At 49.7% G+C, this 16,482-nt stretch overlaps 2 protein-coding genes across 2 annotated transcripts; one reads left to right on the top strand and one right to left on the bottom strand.

The window, feature by feature from the left end:
* The first annotated feature begins 73 nt into the window (after positions 1 to 73).
* On the top strand, positions 74 to 5,319 carry PMPCA (peptidase, mitochondrial processing subunit alpha). The gene is made up of 13 exons (XM_061476951.1): positions 74 to 179; positions 292 to 494; positions 592 to 671; positions 1,138 to 1,220; positions 1,607 to 1,701; positions 1,859 to 1,959; positions 2,315 to 2,578; positions 2,767 to 2,859; positions 3,107 to 3,225; positions 3,570 to 3,660; positions 3,753 to 3,815; positions 4,059 to 4,203; positions 4,528 to 5,319. The coding sequence occupies exons 1-13, from the start codon at positions 127 to 129 to the stop codon at positions 4,695 to 4,697; spliced, it is 1,560 nt and encodes a 519-aa protein (XP_061332935.1). The 5' UTR covers positions 74 to 126; the 3' UTR covers positions 4,698 to 5,319.
* Positions 5,320 to 6,216: 897 nt separating this feature from the next.
* On the bottom strand, positions 6,217 to 15,756 carry INPP5E (inositol polyphosphate-5-phosphatase E). Its single transcript, XM_061476949.1, has 10 exons — positions 14,653 to 15,756; positions 12,876 to 12,999; positions 12,064 to 12,161; positions 11,317 to 11,441; positions 11,055 to 11,174; positions 10,556 to 10,663; positions 9,815 to 9,976; positions 9,150 to 9,265; positions 8,554 to 8,690; positions 6,217 to 7,538 (listed from the first exon to the last, which is right to left on the bottom strand). The coding sequence occupies exons 1-10, from the start codon at positions 15,507 to 15,509 to the stop codon at positions 7,406 to 7,408; spliced, it is 1,980 nt and encodes a 659-aa protein (XP_061332933.1). The 5' UTR covers positions 15,510 to 15,756; the 3' UTR covers positions 6,217 to 7,405.
* Between the last annotated feature and the right edge of the window lie 726 nt (positions 15,757 to 16,482).

Genomic DNA, 16,482 nt, shown 5'->3' with positions numbered 1-16,482 from the left:
ACCGACCAATCAGCGACGGCTCCTGCAGCCTCACCCAATCGCAGCCACACCCCTGGCGGCGCTAAGCCCCGCCCACCCACTCCCGGGGCACCGCGGCTGCGCAGCGAGGCTCCCGGTGGCGGCAAGATGGCGGCCGCCATAGCGTGGCTGAGGGGGCGCGCCTGGGGCCCGGCCCGGCGGTGAGCGCGGCCCCGTGGGGCGGGATGGGGCGGGCGGGCGGGGAGGGGGGAGCCGTTCCCGGACCCGCGGCGGGGCTGCCCGGGCACTGACTCGGGTCCCGCTGCCCCGCAGGTGCGGGCTGGCGGGCGGCCGGAGCTACAGCGGCGGCGGCGCCTACCCCAGCGTGTCGCTGACCTGCCCGCTGCCCGGCGTGCCCAAGGCGGTGTTCGCGGCGGCCGAGGGCCGGGAGCGGTTCGAGACGCGGGTGTCGGTGCTGGAGAACGGGCTGCGTGTCGCGTCCCAGAACAAGTTCGGGCAGTTCTGCACCGTGGGCCGTGAGTACGGGCGGAGCGGGGGCTATGGGGCCCGGGCGGAGGAGGGACGCGATGGGGCTGTGAAAGTGCCACTGACTCTTTCTCTTCTTAACGCTAGTTCTGGTAAACTCGGGATCAAGACATGAAGCGAAATACCTCAGTGGCATCGCCCACTTCCTGGAAAAGCTGGCCTTCTCCGTGAGTCCTGTACCGGGCCCGGCGGGGTCTGTGAGGGGCGCTGTAAATGTGCACAGCTTGAGCAGCACCAGGGTCTGATCTGCTGCCATGGGTGGTGGCAGCATGCCTAGTTAGTTATTGGGACTGCAGATGTATTTTGAAGGTCCATTGTGCTTTCACCTTCACGGTTAGTGGGTGTAAAATAGAACCGTGGAATGGTTTGGATTGGAGGACCCCTAAAGCTCATCCAGTCCCAACCCCTGCCACGAGCAGGGACACCTTCCACTAGAGCAGCTTGCTCCAAGCCCCTGTGTCCAACCTGGCCTTGAACACTGCCAGGGATGGGGCAGCCACAGCTGCTCTGGGCACCCTGTGCCAGCGCCTCAACACCCTCACAGTCCAAGATGAGCCTTGTTCTGGGCTGCCCTGAAGGTGTATGAACAGTTACTGCTTTACTAACTCATAGCGTTGCTGTTTTCTTTCTTAGTCCACAGCTCAGTTTGGCAGCAAAGATGAAATTCTCCTCACCTTAGAAAAGCACGGGGGCATCTGTGACTGCCAGGCATCGAGGTATGACTCTCCTCCATGCTCCATCACCTGAGTAGCTCTAACACTGACAGTGCCTTGAGGTGTCTGTTCTGGTGTGTGGCAGTAAAAGCGGCTTCTTGTTTGGAAGGAGCAGAAATCCATTGTGGTGGCTGTGCAGAAACTACAAAAGTGAACCTGAGAGGGGTATAAAAGTCTGTAGGCAAAGCATGACCTAGACTGGATGTCCCAGCACCCTCTCCAGCCAGACCTCAGCAGTGTCCAGGGCTGGACACCACTTCCCTGGGGAGATTATTCCAATGACTGGTAGTTCTCACTGTGAAAAATTTTCCTTTTGTGTCCGGTTGGAATCTTCCCCAGGAATAACTTCTCAGTGACCTCTCAATGCAGAACCCAGCTTTGTGTTGCAGGGACACCATCATGTATGCTGTTTCTGCCGAGGCCCGAGGCCTGGACACAGTGGTCAACTTGCTGGCTGATGTAGCACTCCGGCCCAGGCTGTCAGGTGAGGGAAGAGGAGTCTCTGCCTCAACAGAACAGACTCCCAGTGCACAACTTGCTGTTAATCTTCATGAGATTGTGCTCATCAAGAAGTTATGCAGAGATCAGGGATTTTGCATGGTGGTTGTGATGTGTGATCTCTTCTTTCCCTCGTATTACAGATGAGGAAATTGAGATGACTCGAGCAGCAATTCGATTTGAGCTCGAAGACTTGAACATGAGACCTGATCCAGAGCCTCTCCTCACAGAAATGATCCATGCGGTAAAACACCCATTCCATCTTCCATGCAGCCCCTGTATGAGACATACTGCGTTCTCCTTTTCTGTTACTAAATTACATTTCAGTGGTGGGGAGGGAGAATTTTGTTGTCCCTCCACTTTGAAATCCTCCATTCTACCCACATGAAAGATTTTAACCTAAACTGCAATTATCTGTCACTTGTCTTTGTTGACATGGGTGACAACATGTCACCGAGTTGTGCTGACATTAGTGAAATGATGCTCAGCCCCTCCCCTCTTACATGTCTCAAACAGACAAGCATCATTCTAAAGCAGGAAGGTTTAGATGGACGGATTGAAGTAGTATTTGTTACTTTAGTGTATCTGTTTCCCTTTAGGCAGCCTACAGAGACAATACAGTTGGACTGAACAGGTTCTGCCCAGTGGAAAACACAGACAAAATTGGCCGGGACGTTCTGCATTCCTACCTGAGGAACTACTACACACCGGACAGGATGGTGCTGGCCGGGGTGGGAATCGAGCACGAGCAGCTGGTGGAGTGTGCCAGGAAGCATCTGCTGGGAGTGGAGCCGGCGTGGGGCAGCAGCCAGGCCAGGGATGTGGACAGATCCGTGGCGCAGTACACAGGAGGCATTGTCAAGGTGAAAGGAAGGTGGAGGTGGTGTCGTGCCTCGTCCTGTCTGTTGGAGAGGCAGATTTGGACCTGAGGTGGTTTCTCCATAGATTTTGATTTTAATATCTGAGGGACAGGTTGATTATTGGGAGCACATCAAGCTGGATGCAGTGGAGGTGAAAATCAGTCCTGATAATCTGTCTGCCCTTCCCACAGGTTGAAAAAGATATGTCAGATGTGAGCCTGGGCCCTACTCCCATCCCAGAGCTTACCCACATCATGATTGGGTTAGAAAGCTGCTCATTTTTAGTAAGTATTAACCTAAAATCCCTTGTTCTGTGCTTGAGGAATCCCAGAATACTCTCTCATTATGCAAGCACTGGCACTTTTCCTGCTGATGCTGCACGTACAGACAAGCAGCATTTCACTGACAGTTTGAAGAAGAAGGCACTGACCTTGAAGTTCCTCTTGTGCCATGTCTCTTTGTCCCTCTTTACTCACCCCAGACTCTCAGGAGCTCTGCTTTTAACTGACTGAACTTCTTGTTGGCATTCAGGAGGAAGATTTCATTCCCTTTGCAGTATTGAACATGATGATGGGAGGCGGAGGTTCTTTTTCAGCTGGAGGGCCTGGCAAGGGCATGTTCACCCGACTGTATCTTAATGTGCTCAACAGGTTGGTTTGCCTTTCTCTTTAAGGTTTAGCAGAAACAGTCTTCTAGCAGGTGGCCTGGAATTCTGTCACCCTCCACTAGCCCAGTCCGTCCTTTCACTAGGGAATAGTAACAGAATTGGCAGTAGGTACCAGTGATACAGCTCCGTGGTGTTCTGGGCTTGGTCTCAAGGGTGCAAACGAAGAGCAGGAAGTAGATAGCACGTGCAAGAATCCTCAGAGGCAGGAACTGACCAGTCCCATTGGCATTGCTGAGAACCCTGACAAGGCACTAGGAGGGTGTTGGTTTAATTTTTACATTTAAATTCTTGTTTTTATTTTTTTTAATACTGTTTCTATGCTCCCAGGCACCACTGGATGTACAACGCGACCTCTTACCACCACAGTTACGAGGATACAGGTCTCCTGTGTATACATGCCAGTGCAGACCCAAAACAGGTACACAGCCCTGTATTCAAAAACCTGTTACCAGACCCACTTATTACCAGACAGCAACGTTCTAATCTTCTTTCAATTATCTGCATTCCTAGGTTCGCGAGATGGTGGAAATCATCACAAGAGAATTCATTCTCATGGCAGGAGCTGTAGGAGAGGTGAGCAGCCCAGTGTCTGCACTTGGCAGATGGTCTTGGAGCTGAAATAGTACATTGCACTGGCCGGGCTAGAATGGAGTTTTGTAGATAAGCATGTCTGTATTTCTGTAAAACAGTATGGTAACTTCAGCAGCACATTCAAAGAGGAAGGTGTTTGCAAAACTGTTTCTTACACAGTACCTTGTGCTAGAGCACTGGCCAGGCTTTTGGAAACATCCGTTTGTATTTGCTGCTCACTGACAGGTAGAACTGGAGCGAGCGAAGACGCAGCTGAAGTCCATGCTCATGATGAACCTTGAGTCTCGGCCGGTTATCTTTGAGGATGTGGGCAGGCAAGTGCTGGCAACAAACACAAGGAAGCTACCTCACGAGCTGTGTGCCCTCATCAGTGAGTAGACAATGCTTTTCCTCAACTGAACTGTAGGTACAGTCAGCATTGCGCAACTTATACTCTTGCAGCACAGATGAGTTGCTTTGGGAAGCTGGGGGGGCATAAATACTTCAGATACATATTTCAAACTGATCTCAACTGCTTACAAGCTAGCACAATGCTTATTTTTGTCAGAAGGAAGGAAAAACCAAGCAGGGTAGAGAAGCTCCAGAGTTGGTGATTGATTTTCTGAGCATCAATCACTTCATAAAGCATCTTTATAAAGCTTCATGCTCTTCAGAATGTAGTTGTCACACCTCTGGCTTTGTTTTTTTCCTGCAGGTCAAGTGAAATCTACTGATATCAAGAGAGTGGTCACTAAGATGCTCCACAAAAAGCCAGCTGTGGCTGCCCTGGGTGACTTGACAGATCTGCCCACCTACGAGCACATCCAGGCAGCGCTCTCCAGCAGGGACGGGCGGCTCCCACGGGTGTACCGGCTCTTCCGATAGACCCTGCACGTGCCAGAGCCGCTGCCTTTTGATATGGTTTTGAGATGATAATATTGCTGCAAACCACTTCCCCTCTCTCCCCCAGTCTTTCCAGGCAGACTCTGCAAACATGGAGCTATGCTGCAGCTGAAATAAACTGCTTCAGAGCACTGGGCTCTGAAGAGCTCGGTACCTTGGGCTTAAAGGCCCACCCTGGCTCTGGATGAGTACTTTGACCCTCTGAGTAGGTTACAAGAGAGGATGGGTGTATACAGCCTTCTCTTGGCACTGGGGAGAACACTGCAAGCCAAAATGTCCATCATTACAACTGAAAGCATGTATCTGAGCAGAAGTCACTGCTGTGTGTTACCACTAAACCATACCAGCAGCAGAAGCAGAGCGGGCACACTGGAGGCCCTGGTGTGTGCCCTTGTTGAGGAATGGGGTGGCATGGTAAGAGCTTGGCTTCTGTATCTGAGTTAAAAGAATATTTATAGCTGCTACCAAGGTGAACAAAGACTTGGTCAGACTGAATTAAGAGAATACAGGTTATTATCTACGTGAAGTTAGGCGACAAGTTTCCTGCAGTCCAGGTTTTGTTACAAGCATCCTGGATCCATTTCTTCAGCGTAATTTACCAGCTGCAGGAAATAACAGTAATTTTAGTAGAGCTCAGAGAAAAGTAGACCTATGGCATAACACTTACTCTAGGATAAAAGTGATCCTGTTCTTCAGGTTTTTCACTTGTAAGTGAGCTATGCTCAAGAACAAGGGTTCTTTTACTCCAGAGATAGTGTATTAACAAAGTTCATTCTTAAAGGAGTTGCTGCTGCTGTATCTGAAACTTGTACCTACTTCTTCATTGTCAGTCAGATGAACTTAAGGCCTTGCAAAGAGAGAACACAATTATCAGTCTTGCAGCAGAGATGTTGATCTCTGCTCTTAGCTGAGCTACACAATACCATGTAGAAAGCTGATGCTCTTGAAATTGGCTGGCACTGTTACAGAAAAACATGAAGTGCCATGCATGTGACACTGAAGAAATGGAGACCCAAAAGAGAGGACTAAAACATTTGATTTACACAATTCCCCTAACGTACGTGCTTAAAACTGTAGACAGCTGCAGTGCAGCACTTCACTGGCTAGGTGTGTATTGGGAGGAGCAATCAAACTGGGAGCAGAACACTGAAGCAGCTATTGCCTGCTTTATCCCCATACCTTTCCTCGTGCAACTAGAAGAAAATGTTGCATCGCTTCTTGTGGAACCCACAGTGTGGAAATCCCATTCAGTTGTTGTGTATGTATGTTTGTAAGAAAATAAAAGAGAACTTGACATGGAGTAGTGAGAGTTCTGAAACACGTTAGTTAATGGCTGGGTTTCATGAACTGGCAGGTGAAATGTGTTTTGTCTGTTCAATGCAAGCGATTCCAAAGGAATCTGTCCTGCTCTTCCAGGTGAAGCCGAATGGCTCAGGGCACCCAAACAGTGTCACACAGTCAGTGCTGGTTCTGACAGCCTGGCAATAAGAGCTGGTGCTCATTTCTGGTATTGCATTAATTTATTTTTATTCCTTTAAAAAGAAAGGAAATCAAATACCTGATGGCTACAGCCAGGTCAGTGCCATGAACGTTTGTACCGCAGAACAGAAGCTCTGTCTTGGACAGGTTGCATAGGTAGCAGCACTTCCTCCAAGTTGTTTGCACGGTGGTTTATGTACTAAGGTGATTAATGATCCAACCCATCTGTGCCCATAAAGAGTTCTTAAGTATTAGCTGTACGTGACCATTTTACCAGTGCCATACTGGTCCATGTAAGACGTTTAGCCTTAAGACAACACTTCAAAACCGGGAAGTTACTCACAGTTCACTGAATTGGAAAAATCCAAAGGAATTAACTAGTATCAGAGGTAATGGGACTGTGCTGATGTGACTGGCTGCAGTGTCTCTGCATTGACATCCCCTAGCATCCTGATCCCTTTGGTGAAGCTGTACTCAGACCAAGTGTCCTGCTGTGAAGGCAGGCAGCAGCATCACCCCTGCGGAGGGCAAGTGAGTTACAAGGAAGGGATTGTTTCAGTCTCAACAGCCAGATACATGGTGTGAGAGACTGATTTTCCCCCTTAGCAACAGAAGGCCTATAGAACAGTTATTGAAAGGCAGTGTCCCTACACTTCCAATGTACATTCACACAGATCTTGTTGCAGAGGAACAAAAAAGCCCAACACAGGAGCACTAAGCTTACACAAACCTGCCCAAGTCCCCTCACTGGTCCCTGTTATGCATTTGACAGAATACCACCATACATTTGGCTACAGATAAGGAGAAGAAAACAACCCCACAACATAAGTTAACCCGATCAAACCAAACAGACAAACAGATTCACCTTCCTGCAGGCTTTTCTGAGGTCCCTTGTCATGCCAGTTCCAGAAGCTGGGCCCCCTGCATGGAGTCATTTTAGAGGCTGCATCCGGTTGCTTCCGAAGATAGTATGGATAAAATGAAATCAATTACATCTGTTGGGATGGATGTCCTACATAACTGACTCCATTTTCTTCAGCAAAAGCACTGAGCTACATGGATTAGCTCATGCAAATGAATCCAGGATGAGGTTTAAGACATTCTGCAGGAGCCACAGTGGCTGCCAGAGGTGCTTAGGCAGACAATTCCCTGCAGAGTTTGTTGTGGCCTGAAATCCTCTTTCCGGGCACCTCTAACACAGAGTTCTGAGCTCAGGAAATGCTACATATGCTGCTGGATTTTTGGTCCTTTTGCTCTTTCCGTTTCTGAAGTTCCCTCGTAATCCGTCTCTTTATGCCGATTAAATAGAGTTCTCTGTCGAACTGCCCTGCAGCCAGTGGAATGCTACAATGCAAACACAGGGAATTGGATCAGGGTACAAACAGAGTCTTGTTTCCCCACCATTTCCCAACTAGTTTATACAACAAAGGCCAGAAACCTTATTTTTACTTTCTTTAGGCATTCAGCTACTGCTGTGGGCGAAAATGGCTAAAACATTGTTCTTCCACAGCAACAAGTGAAGCTTTTTCCCATTGAAATGAAGGAAATACTGGTTGTAAAAGGCAAATGTACATTCAATTTAAGCATGAAAATGCCAGCATTCACGGGGGACATTCTTTATGACCCTAAACAAAAAACCACTCCTTTGAAAAGCTGAACAAGCTGACTCCTACACCACACAGTTCTTACCTCAGTCTCTTCTACAGAGGCCAGAGGAAGACCCAGCAGCATAGCTTCACCTATTTAACAGGTATTTAACAGCCATAAACAACAACAAAATAATCCCAATTCTAACTGCACTGCTGACCAAGTGCTTTGAGAAGTCACCATTTTCTAGATACCTGGGTCTTGACATCCCCGACCACGCAGAAAAGAGATGAACTCAATTTCAGCGACAACCCAATTTTCTAAGGAGTTCTATGAGCACAAGAGCCCATGAGGAACTTGGGAGGATCTCACTCCACTGATGTGTTGAAATGCAGCCACCACTGAGGAGGGAAAACAGCACTGCTCCCAAGGAGAGAAAGAGGAACAGAGAGGAAAGCTGTCCATGCTGACAGAAAAACCAGAGAGCTGCAGCTCAGATAAAACAGATTTATAGTCGATTGCAGCAGACTCTATCTCCCTCAGGAGGATTAAGGAACCCAGCCGCAGGGATTTCAGATGTCAGTGCAAGGTTTAAGCACTCTTACTGCTCTGACCACTGAAAGTGTATATTGGGTAAAAACCCAGAGGCTGCACAGAGCTGCATGGGATAAACTCTATTTCAGGAACTCTCCTGAGAGGACAAACTGAACAGGAGCATATCCTCAGGTGGAGCCATGGGCAGTCACACACAGGGGCATAAGGAGGTACTAACTTGTCTCTGCCAGGCCTCACTTTCACCCGAAACAAGGCAAACACAGGCCGATGGTCTGAAGTTTTGATCACAGGACACGAGGAGTACTTGACAGCGTGGATATCATCCCTGTACCGACTGCGGAACACAACTCGGTCCTGCAGGGCAGAGAATGGGGGAGAGGGATGTAATTCCTTTAGCACATCCACCTGGAAAAAAGCACGGGTTCACAGGAGACAAATCCCTTCATTTATCACATTCCAATTAGTGAAATTAAGTGTCCTGGACAGGGACACATTCATGAAGAGTGAAGAACCAACAGTGGCTCTGCATCCAGCTCTGAGCACAGCACAGAATGCAATGAGCAGGATGGAAGGCAGGGAAAATAAGATCTGCAGCCTGTGCTCAACTCTTCCTGTGCTCTCAGATTGAACAATCCTTTCTTCCAAGCCAGCTCCACATGCCCTGCTGCCCCGAAGCAGTACATCTCAGCATGACTGTATGTCATGCAGGTGGTCTGTGGAAAGCAGCTTTTCCTCGCAGCTGAGAATCCCCTTTGGAGGCAGACATGGGGCTGAGCAGCCCCTCTGAGCCCGCTGCTCTGAAAACGTCCCTACCGTGTAGGAAGGAGTCCTCTGTTTGGAAGTGGTGTCATAGCTGTCCTTTCCTATGTCAAACTTGTAGGAAGGGCGGAAACGAATGTCAGCCTCTTGGAATCCTTTGAAAATAGACCCTGTAAAGGATGAGAAAAGCATGAGAGACAACATTCCTCCTTCCTAAGAACACAGCACATTTCTGCATGTATTCAACACTGCTGGCTACAAGCAACAGCCATGTACATCCATGACTAATAAAAAAAGCTGGGCTTGGGCTCTAGGAAGGAAGAACTGGAAGCAAGCTCCAGTTCTTACACAGTGAGGATAAAAACCAGGCAGTGGCTATTTAAACAAAGAACACTTGGTGCATGCACGTCCCCTTCCAACGAAAGCTCAGGATGCTTTGCAAGTGCTACCGTTCAAATCCAAATGCCTGAGATTGTGACAGAATTAGGTCCAGTTTATAGAGGAGTCAGATGAAACAGAGATCGGGAGATTAAACCATATATAGCAGAAAGCCCCTTGTACAAATTGCCACTGTATCTGACATCTGCTGACTTCCTTTTTTAGGGAATCTAATGAGGAAGCAGGAAAGGTCTCTAGGAAATAGGGATTTGGCTGTAATTATTTCTCTGTGTAGATATCTCTGCTCCTGGAGACTGGGAAGAAAACCAGCTTCCCCTCACCCCTGCTCATTTCACTAGTGAGCTGGTCATACGCCAGGAGCCTGGACACGTCTGTTTCAGGGTTCTGGTTCAGGATGGAATCCACAGTCTCCCGATCCTTATTTAGTCGGAAGTTAAAGTCACCAAACCAGAAGACTTCATCAAACCGTGTTGTGACATCACCTGCAAATCCAAGCCAGAAGGGTCAGAATGAGGGAGAACTCCCTGAGAGGTTTGAAAGCAAAACAAGAATCCCAATGTTTCTGCCCCGGATCTTCCCTTTGACTCTGGAAGAAAACTGAAGCATGGGATGTAGCTACACTCAGTAAAATGAAACTCCATGCTTTCAAGTGAGAGGCAGAGCTTACTGAGAGTGCTGCCAGGTGTATGACAAAGGAACGGGCATAAATTCTTTCTTTTTACTACCAGGAGCTAAAATACTTGAAGCACATCCCTAATATTGATAAAGTGAAACCAAAGTGATCTTACTGCTGCTCTGAGAAAAAATACATCACAGGAAAACTCCTTTTGATTTTTCTCTCCTCCTCCATTTCAACTTCTCTCAGATTTCCCCCCAAATTACATCCCACCTAAAAACAATGAATCGTGCGAACAGCACCATCCTCAGACAAAAAGAGCTCTGGTCTCTTTCAATGCTGTCTCAGATCAGCACTCTCATTCTCCCTTCCTTAGCACAGACTGAAAACTATGGCACAAACCCTGTTCATTTGGGCTCCCACCCAAGCGAGGTTTCACACTTACTAGAACTGGATCGATATGGGTTTGTGTCCGGAACATTCTTGGGAAGTGTAAGGCTCTGAATGGTTTTATTGTAGTCCAGTTTCCTCTCATTCACCTTGCTGTCCCCAGCTGAAAGACAAAGCACATTACTGCCAACGATGCATCGCTTTCATTCAGTTACCACTTTTGGTTAAAACAGGAGCTTCCAAAGGACATCGGATGTTTCCCACATATAAAATGTTAACACTGACCCAGGGCATACACACACTGAAAAATGATGACAGGGAGTGTGCAAAGAGGGATATAATTGTGCACAGTTCATTTCTGGTTTTTTAAAACCAGTTCTTTTGCGAGTTTAACTACCAAAAAATCCTCTTCCCTTATTGTTCTCAGCTCAGCAATCCTGAGCTTTGACTTCAGCCTGACCTGCACCTCTATTCCCCTGCAGCTTTCTACCTCTGTAAAGCAGCCCCTCTCCTCCCTCCCTCAGGACACTTGAATAAGACTGTAAACATCTCACATGTGAAGTGGGAGGTGATGAAGAGAAAGGAGGTCCCAAAAAAGGTGAAGGAGATTCCCAGAGCTCCCTTGGTTTTGATCTGAGATACGATTCGAGTTGTCACCGTGGCATACTCCACTTCTGGAAGGAGAAAAAGAAGCTGCTTTTACTGAAAAGTCTCTACAGACAGGGAGCAGGGAAGTCAGGGGAAGAACAGCCCTGGAGATGTGATGGCAGCAGTCCTTCAACCTCCCCGCTCTCCAGCTCTTACTGGACCACGCACCTGAGCAGAACCAGATCAGGTCCCTCCGAATGAAGACCGACATGTACAGCACCCCATGCGCAGCTGAGTAGAGCATGACGTAGTGGGGGCCCAGTGTCTCCTGCAGGCGGATCTCCCACTCTCTTCTGCAGGAAAGAACAACAGCTGGATCACAGGGATGATACAAGAGACAATAACCAGGAGAGGAAATCAGCGTTGTGAAAACAGAGCAATCCCTCTGATAATGTCAAGTGTGTGTCAGCAAAACCTCCTGGGCTGCAGCAGGCTTCGCTGCTGCCACCATACCCACTTGCACGTCTCAAGGAAAGACTCCCACTGGGAAATACCCTAAAAAAGCAGAGTCTGACATGAGGCTTCAACCACTCTTCCTGGGTTGATCAGCCTCAGAGAGACTACAAACTGGAAGCATGTAACACTGCTGAGTACACGGCTGCTAACGCCAACAGCCAGCCTGAGCTCGCTCATGGCCAGCTCAGACCCGTGGTGAGATGCCCACAGAAATCAGATGGAGTTTTGCTGTTACCTGCTCTGACAACAGCACCAAGGTCTCTATTTACAGATCTTTGTGACATTTCCCTCCCAAACCCACTTCCCCTGGTGCTCATGTAATGGAATTCAGATTCTTATTAAATGTGGGGGGGTTTATTGACAAGATTAATAATACAATGGAGACTACCTCCAGACTAATTAAAACAAAGGAATTAATTAGCAATAAAAGAGGATGGTTCATTACATTGTTTTTGCTACCTGTCTGGACAGCCTTCTTGAACCCCAATGACATACATGTCCTGGGCATAGTCAGGGTCTGTTGGTAATAAAAAGTCATCCAGATTCAATGGAAGTTCCTGTTATTAGAAAAGAAATAAAGATCAAATAGCAATATTGGTTATGCAGAGTTTTAATAGAAAAGTACAAGGAAAGTCCAGGCTAAACTATGAGTTCCGCAGCATACGCAAACAATTCAGGCTTCAAAACCCAGGTGAAGTGATATTACTGAGGAGTCTCCTTCCGAAAGGCAGACTTCAGCTGCTGCCACTGCAGCACTAACCCAATACCCACAGTTCAGCCATGTGGGGCAGTAACGTGATGTTTCTGATTTCCAGTGATGCTTTCACCAAGCCCACAGGCTATTTCCTGAACACCTCAGGGGTCATCAGTGCTCTTCCAAGTACAGCTCCCCAGTCTGCTGGCAGAATCAATCCTGAATTCCTACACTACATAAGGATGTAGGCAGGAGACTGAGCAGCAGGGACATTCTCATCGTAAGCACAGAATCATCAGTCATCTTCATATGGCCCTAATTCCAACAGGGTGTAAAGGAGCTGCCAGAAAAAGCCACAGAGGTCCCTGTTTTCATAGCCAGTATCTAAGGAACCCCGTTACAATGCACTCTCACAAAGTAAACACACCAGAGGGCCTCATCACTGTAGCAAGACAGTGAACTCGGGTGGACAAGGAGCATAGTCATGAATAGGAAAAGCCACCACACCAGTCCTTACAGTAAGGCTGGGGTAACCTCGCCCCTGCCAAAAGACCTGCAGAGACTTCTGGGCACGTACCTTCTGACCCTGCATGTTCCAGGTGGCCACAAAGATTCCAATATTGCGATCAGGGAAATACCTGCTAAGTTCTTCTGCTCCCAGTAAGGCACCACTTGCCAGAAGGCTGCCTTCCAAATAGCTTCTGTGAACAGAAGAGCCATAAAAGAGCATCTAAGGAAAGGGCACAACAGTTGGAATAATGATTGGCAATGCTTGAAGCTTGAGTTAATCAAGAACATACCTTTAGCTCAAGAAAATGGCATTTAGCATTTATATACTGTTCTGCTTGCCTGAAGCTCCTTATAAAGTTCCAGTCCTCATGGATCATACACAGGAAAACAAAACCCTTGTCCCAAACCAGCCTTTTCAAAGCCACGACATGAGTACCATGGTGAGACCGATGCTGCACAGGCTCTGTGATGAGGAGGCTGAAGCTATCCAAAGTCTTCAGTCCCCACTGTACTTACCACAGACAGAACATGAAGAGATTGGTTTGATATCTGAGCATCCTGAAGCAGCTCAGTTTACATAAAACACAAAAATACCTCCAACCCTCCCAGTGTTCTGGTACCAACTTGCTCCGAATCAAGGATTCAAACTCACATTCCTCCTTCAATTCAGCTCATCATGACAGCGTGCAAGTAAACGATTTATTGAGTCTGAGGTCTAAAAGAACATCCCATTCAATAAGGACAGCTCTACCCTGCACCGCCTGCCTCTCCCAAGAACACACTGCTTATGAAACCAAAGGGGTATTGGCAAAGGGACAGCAAGTTGAATAAGCATTTTTAATCTTGCTTAAGCTCTGCAAGTAGAGATGGCAGTACACTGGCCTGCCCAGCTCCCAGCTCACTCCAACAGCTTCCCAGAGGGAAATGAGAGAAAAACCCTTACAGCAAACAAGTAATGATCCATCTTTGGGGCTTTTTTAGCAGTAACACTTTACCTCAGAATTCATTTCCCCTGTACCACTGTCTCCCCACTCTTTGGATCAATGATCAGATTTATCCCTCAGGGCCTCACAGACTGCTGTGTCTCTCTAACATACAACTGGTGTCCTTTACCTTCTATCACACTTCCTGCCCAGCAGCACCATCAGTAATTCCTGCTGCAGTGTATGTGTGCGTGCTGTGTGCTGGCAGTGTTCACAGACAGATGGTCTGCAGCCAACACAAGGAGAGGGTTCAATACACTGACAAGCAGATTAAAGCACCTCCAATTAACAGCCTAAACTTAACTAAGAATAAAGACAAATGAGCAACCAGAGCAGGAGGTCAGGGCCATGCCAGGAGAAAGTGCTGAGATTTGCATGGAATCACACCCTTCCTCAAGAGCTGATCCTGCCAGAAGCCAAACAAGCTCAACATCTGCAGAGGACCCTCAGCACCTTACAGGACTGTGATAGCATTGCAGGTACTGCATGACAGTTTTAAGCTAAGCTATTTGGGTATTCTCCTGCCATTTATCATTTCAGTTCAAGCCCAGCACACTTTTATTGGCACAGCTACTGCTCCTTATTTTTAGAAAGATTACTTAAACATTACAAGCAAGCCAGGAACAAACCAAACTTACATTTATGAAAACCAATACCCAGCTAAAAGGAGCAGATCCAGTGTTTGTACTAATCTCTTCACCTTCAAATTGTTTCCAGTCTCTGCAGGAGGTTAAACACAGAACAATGTCTGTCCTTGCTGATCAGTTGGAACTTCCCTGCCCCTGCCCAGCAGGATCCCACAGGGCAGCTGGTCCCTGCTAACACCCTAAACCCTTCGCCAGGAGAAGCTTGGGGACATACCTGCTGCGGACATCCTTGGAGCGGATGGGAGTGAGCAGGCTGAACGTAGACTTCATGGAGTCCGTGGAGCAATTATCATAGACCATGCCGTTGCCATGCAGCCTGGTATCGCTCAAACTGCTGCTCACCCTCCCAAACTTGTGCTGAGAATACTGTCGGTAATCCAGGCAATCCGAGTCAATCCTGTTTGCTGTCCTCAGCGAGGGAGAGGCCACGCTGAGCTCCAGGGGCGGCAGAGGTCGCGCCGGCATTACCTGGGCCAGCCGGGGCTTGCTGCCTGCGAACGCCTTCCCCCGCAGAAGCCCCCCAAAGGCACTGGAGAGCTCAGAGGCTCGTTTCCCCAGGTCGGAGGTGCTCCCTCGGCTCTTCCCCGCGGCACTGGCTTCCGAGGCACCCGGTGAACTGTGCAAGGAGTTCTGGTGGCAGCACCGGTGGCAGGGGCCGGCCCTGCCCCGGGCAGGAGGGCCGAGGGCCGCTTCCTGCAGGGAGCCGTTGGAGGAGCTCGTCTCGTTGGGGTCCGTCAGACTCTCCTGGCTCGTTCGAAACCGCCTCCACCTCCTCCAGCTCTTCTCATCCAGAGACGCAGCACGCTCCAACCGGGGCTTCTGAGGAGGCCTTGGGGAGAGTGGCTTCATTTTCATGTTGGCTTTGAGTTCATCGGGTAGGAGCTTTAAGGTTTCATTTAAAGCAGTGCCTGCACTTGGAGTATCTTCAAAGGTAAGCGCCCCATTGCCACCAGCATCCTTCTTTGCTGCTTTTCCTGCTCTTTTAGCGTGTAGGTCCTGCACTGCTCCACCCTCCGTGCTCCGAGTGACACACGCCCCTGAGTGCTGCGGAAATCCATTTGGAGTACTCATTCTCCCCCAGATACCAGCAAGTCACTGCTCCACGTGAAACGCTCCTCACAGCATAGTTTCCTTCCCTTGCTTACCCCGTAGGTTCACGGGGCTCTAACTAAGCCACAAAGAGACGGCAACTGAAGACAGCTCAGTGTGTGTTGAGGAACGACGGGCAGGCGCAGGCTGCTGCATTGTCTGCAGGATTTCAAGAGGTGGGATACCTGGATTTCCCCAAGAGAAAGGCATAAGAATGAAACATCACAAGCTGCAAACTCTGCTCCTGAGCCAGAAAGCAAGCTCCTCACAGGACCTCCCTCCACAGCAATGCCAACCTTAACGTGACCTTGTTAGAAAACCATTGTTCTCCCTTTCAAGAGGTGAGCAGGGAACCGACCTCCCCACCGCCGGCGGCACCACGGCTGCGCACAGACTTCCTTAGGGAACGGTTGCGTGCGCTGGCAGCGGGGAAGGAAACGCGAGCAGCGCGTAACCCGCAGCGCGCTCCCCAGCCCCCGCACAACACCCCCGGGCCGCCCGCAGCACCCGGTGCCCGCGGCCGGGAGGTTTCCCGTGACCTCAGCTCCCACCGCGGGCTCACAGCGGGGAGGCCGCTGCCGCCGGCACTGGGGAGCAGCTCAGGACCCACAGTGAGGGTCCTGGGCAGACCCTGCTCGCGCTCGGCACACACCAGCGCTCCCTGCCCCGAACGCCGGCGGGGCACCGAGGGAAGCCGCCGCCCCCTCCCACGCCCGGGGACGCCCCCGCCGGCTCCTCGCACCCCCGGTCCCGCCACACGACCCCGCGCCCCGGCGGGGAGCGGACGGGCGAGACCCGCCCCCCCCCAAGGCCACCCCCCGGGCCCCGCCGCCGACAGAGCACTGACCTCGGGTTCCGCCGCTGACGGGACGCGGCCCGGGCCCCGCCGCCTCCACCGTCCCCGCGGGGCCTCGGCGGCCCGGGGCGGGCGCAGCTCGGAGGCCCGCGGCGCCCG

Source organism: Pezoporus flaviventris, unplaced genomic scaffold, assembly GCF_033815535.1.
Source record: "Pezoporus flaviventris isolate CSIRO_AGI_PZ_B2104156 unplaced genomic scaffold, CSIRO_AGI_Pfla_v1 ptg000097l, whole genome shotgun sequence".
Classification (NCBI taxonomy): Eukaryota; Metazoa; Chordata; class Aves; order Psittaciformes; family Psittacidae; genus Pezoporus; species Pezoporus flaviventris.
Note: the sequence above shows the minus strand (reverse complement) of the source record. Positions and strands in the feature narration are given on the sequence as shown.